The 4,182-nt window shown below is 42.5% G+C and overlaps 1 protein-coding gene across 1 annotated transcript; it reads right to left on the bottom strand.

Annotated features, from left to right (window-relative positions):
• Window positions 1-239: 239 nt before the first annotated feature.
• Window positions 240-2,364, bottom strand: LOC107751036 (uncharacterized). The gene has a single exon (XM_016566605.1). It carries the CDS (start codon window positions 2,362-2,364, stop codon window positions 325-327), a length of 2,040 nt encoding a protein of 679 aa, XP_016422091.1. The 3' UTR covers window positions 240-324.
• Window positions 2,365-4,182: the final 1,818 nt, after the last annotated feature.

Here is a 4,182-nt window from a genome sequence, read left to right as displayed (position 1 = left end):
TTTTTACTTCTGGGTCATCATCAGTCAAAGTCAATTCACTTGTGGGGAACTGTATCACTCGGCTTCCAGAGAAAACTAGAACCATCAATCCATCGCTTATTGCTCAGAAAATATTCCACTTTCAACCCACTGCCACCCAGTGGCCAAGTAAAACTTTACAATAAATGGCTCCAACACACCGGCCCCTTAATTGATTATGGCATAATGACATAATTACACATTCATACAAAATGGAGCCTAACATACCAATTCAAAATTTGTACCAAGGGTATATAACACAAGACAGTAAATTTCCAACACCTATTAGACTACAGTATGCCATATTTAGGCTGTTGCTTCTAATAGAAGGCAAAGCTTATTAATTGGACGTTCCAAGTTGTTACATTTGGTTCGAACTTTTACTGAACGAACTAAACCTCTATTGTCTGGGTAAGTCTCCACAACTCTTCCAAGAAGCCATGAGCCACGTGGTGCTGTAGAATCAGCAATAATCACGATGTCTCCAAGGGTAATATTTCTACATTCTTTGTTCCATTTTTGTCGCTCTTGCAACAAGGGTAGATATTCACGTACCCATCTTTTCCAGAAGAGATCCGAAATGTATTGCACTTGTCTCCATCTCCTTTTGGCATACAAATCAGACCTTTCAAATAAACCAGGCGGCAACGCAGGATTTCCTTTCATAAGCAGAAGGTGATTTGGTGTAAGAGCTTCCAAATCATTAGGATCATTGGACAGTTTAGAGATGGGTCGATCGTTCAAAATTGCTTCTGCTTCACACAAGACAGTTTGCAGTGCTTCGTCATCCAGTGTTTGTTGTCGAAGGACTGCACAAAGAATTTGTTTCACCATTCGAATTATACGTTCCCATACTCCTCCATAATGAGGACTTGAAGGAGGATTAAAATTCCAATGAACTCCCTTCTGCAGTAGGGCCCTTTGAATCTTTTCATTGTTTATTGCAATGAGTGCCTCTCTTAGCTCCCGCTCAGTACCGATGAAATTCGTCCCATTATCAGACCTCATGTGAGAGACCTGTCCACGACGACAGACAAACCTACGCAAGGCATTGATGCACGAATCCGTATCGAGTGAGTATGCCATTTCCAAATGGACAGCTCTACTTGCCATACAAGTAAAAATCACTCCATAGCGTTTCACTTTACTCCGCCCCCTTTTCACTTCGATGGGGCCAAAAAAATCCACTCCTACATTAGTAAAAGGTGGAAAATCAGGGGTGATCCTTTCTACTGGAAGGTCTGCCATCTTCTGTTCACCCAACTTTCCCTTATAACGTCTACAGATGACACACTTGGAGATGATCTTTCTTGCAACAGAGTTGGCATTTGTAATCCAGTACTTGCACCGGAGCTTGGAAACCATTTGATTTCTGCCACCATGACCCAATTGTTCATGAATGTCTCGAAGTATGAGATGTGACACATGCTGATCCTTCGATAACAAGATGGGATGTTTCCTTTCACTTGGCATAGCTGACTTACCAAGTCTTCCTCCCACTAGCAGCAGTCCATCATGCAACATAGGATCCAAACTATAGACAGAACTGTTTCTTTTAACATCAGTACTTCCCTCCTTGAGCTCAGCAATTTCCTCTTGAAATTGTTCCTGTTGACTGAAACGAATTATGCCAATCTCTGCCTTATACAGATCCTCCACAGTCAAACTTTGTCTGCCCAGAGATGCTTTAAATTCCTGTCGTTTTGCATTTAAAGCAACACTGTCAATCTGCTCCAAAGACAACTCCTTTCGTTTACGACTCAGCTCCAACAGAAGTTTCCGCAGTTTCAAAACCCAGGCAACTGCAACTTTCAGACGTTTCCATTCTGAGAAGTAATGGAGAAGTTGACTTGTGGCATTTTGTCCATTCTGCAAGACCACAGCATTTACCTTTAACTCCTTTTTTACTTCTGGGTCATCATCAGTCAAAGTCAAATCACTTGTGGGGAACTGTATATCACTCGGCTTCCAGAGAAAACTAGGACCATCAATCCATCGCTTATTGCTCAGAAAATATTCCACTTTCAAACCACGAGATGCATCATCTGCAGGATTTTCTTTAGTGGGTACATATCTCCACTGTTGAGGTTGCGTTGTGTCTCTTATAGAAGACACCCTATTAGCGACGAATGTATGAAACCGTTTGTCCTCGTTCTTAATGTAATTGAGGACAGTTGTGCTATCAGTCCAAAAGACAGAATCTTCCAATGGAAGTTGCAACTCCTTCTTCAGCATGATGTCAACCTTGACTGCCAAGACAGCCGCTGTAAGTTCCAAACGAGGTATGGTCACAGGTTTCAATGGTGTTACTCTGGACTTACCCAGCAAGAGAGCCACATGTACCATGTTTGCACTGTTCAGTATCTTCAGATAAGAAACTGTGCCATAACCAGCTTCGCAAGCATCAGCAAAGTGATGTAAACAAGCATGAGTGGGCAGTCCAAAATCCATGGGTTTAAAACATCTGTTCACCTGGAACCTTGCAACTTTGTCCAACTCGAAAATCCAATGGTTCCATTGCTTCTGGAGGACTGATGGTATAATATCATCCCAGCCCAAAGTCTGTCTGCACAACTCCTGTAAAAGCACTTTAGCAGGCAGAACAAGCGTAGCAAGAAAACCCAAAGGATCATAGACAGAGGTTACCACAGATAGAATGCCTCGCCTTGTGCAAGGCTGATTTTTCAAGGAAATCTTGAAATGAAAGGTATCAGCTTCCACACTCCACTGGAGACCTAAAGCTCTTTCAACGGGCAACTTGTCTCGATCCAGATCCAGCTGCTGTATATCCTTGACTCGGTTTTCCTCAGAGACTGACTGCAACTATTGCTGATCCACTTTGCCAAATGGAAACCTCCTTTCTGACAGAGAGAGGTGAGATAATTAACCATAGAGATGGCCACTTCCTCAGAGGAGACACTCTTCAAACAATCATCCACATAGAAGTTGTTGTTGATTGTTTCAATCACTTCTGATGGAAAGTCAGCTTCATTGTCCTTTGCTATTTGTTTTAAGGCATAGCATGCGCAGCTTGGAGAAGACACGGTTCCAAAAAGATTAACTGTCATCCTGAATGTAATGGGTTCTTTAGTCAATTCTCCACCAGGCCACCTCAAGAAACGAAGAAAGTCTACATCTTCCACAACCACTTTAACTTGGTGGAACATTGCTTTGTTTTAAGGCGTAGCATGCACAGCTTGGAGAAGACACTGCTCCAAAAAGATGAACTGTCATCCTGAATGTAATGGGTTCTTTAGTCAATTCTCCACCAGACCACCACAAGAAACGAAGAAAGTCTACATCTTCCACAGCCACCTTAACTTGGTGGAACATTGCTTCAATGTCCGCCATGAAGGCTACTGATTCTTGCCTGAATTTCAGCAATACACCTACCAAAGAACTGGTAAGATTAGGGCCTTGCAACAATTGACTATTAAGTGCTGTTCCTTTATATACTGCTCCAACACAACTCTCAATGATCCCTTCTTGGGATGAAACACCCCGTGATGAGGAATGTACCAAACTTTGCCATCCACACGATCAAGTTGGTGATCTGGTACCTTCTCAGCATAGCCTTTGTGTACAACATCAGTAAGAAAATAGATCCGAAATGTATTGCACTTGTCTCCATCTCCTTTTGGCATACAAATCAGACCTTTCAAATAAACCAGGCGGCAACGCAGGATTTCCTTTCATAAGCAGAAGGTGATTTGGTGTAAGAGCTTCCAAATCATTAGGATCATTGGACAGTTTAGAGATGGGTCGATCGTTCAAAATTGCTTCTGCTTCACACAAGACAGTTTGCAGTGCTTCGTCATCCAGTGTTTGTTGTCGAAGGACTGCACAAAGAATTTGTTTCACCATTCGAATTATACGTTCCCATACTCCTCCATAATGAGGACTTGAAGGAGGATTAAAATTCCAATGAACTCCCTTCTGCAGTAGGGCCCTTTGAATCTTTTCATTGTTTATTGCAATGAGTGCCTCTCTTAGCTCCCGCTCAGTACCGATGAAATTCGTCCCATTATCAGACCTCATGTGAGAGACCTGTCCACGACGACAGACAAACCTACGCAAGGCATTGATGCACGAATCCGTATCGAGTGAGTATGCCATTTCCAAATGGACAGCTCTACTTGCCATACAAGTAAAAATCACTCCATA

The sequence above is a fragment of the Sinocyclocheilus rhinocerous genome, unplaced genomic scaffold (assembly GCF_001515625.1).
Source record: "Sinocyclocheilus rhinocerous isolate Xijiao unplaced genomic scaffold, SAMN03320098_v1.1 scaffold15806, whole genome shotgun sequence".
NCBI lineage: Eukaryota > Metazoa > Chordata > Actinopteri > Cypriniformes > Cyprinidae > Sinocyclocheilus > Sinocyclocheilus rhinocerous.
The sequence above is the reverse complement of the archived record's forward strand: the minus strand, read 5'-3'. Positions and strand labels throughout refer to the sequence as shown.

Excerpts from the sequence above, each read along its gene's own strand:
- LOC107751036 (XM_016566605.1), bottom strand. The coding sequence starts at position 2,364 with ATGGTACATGTGGCTCTCTTGCTGGGTAAGTCCAGAGTAACACCATTG.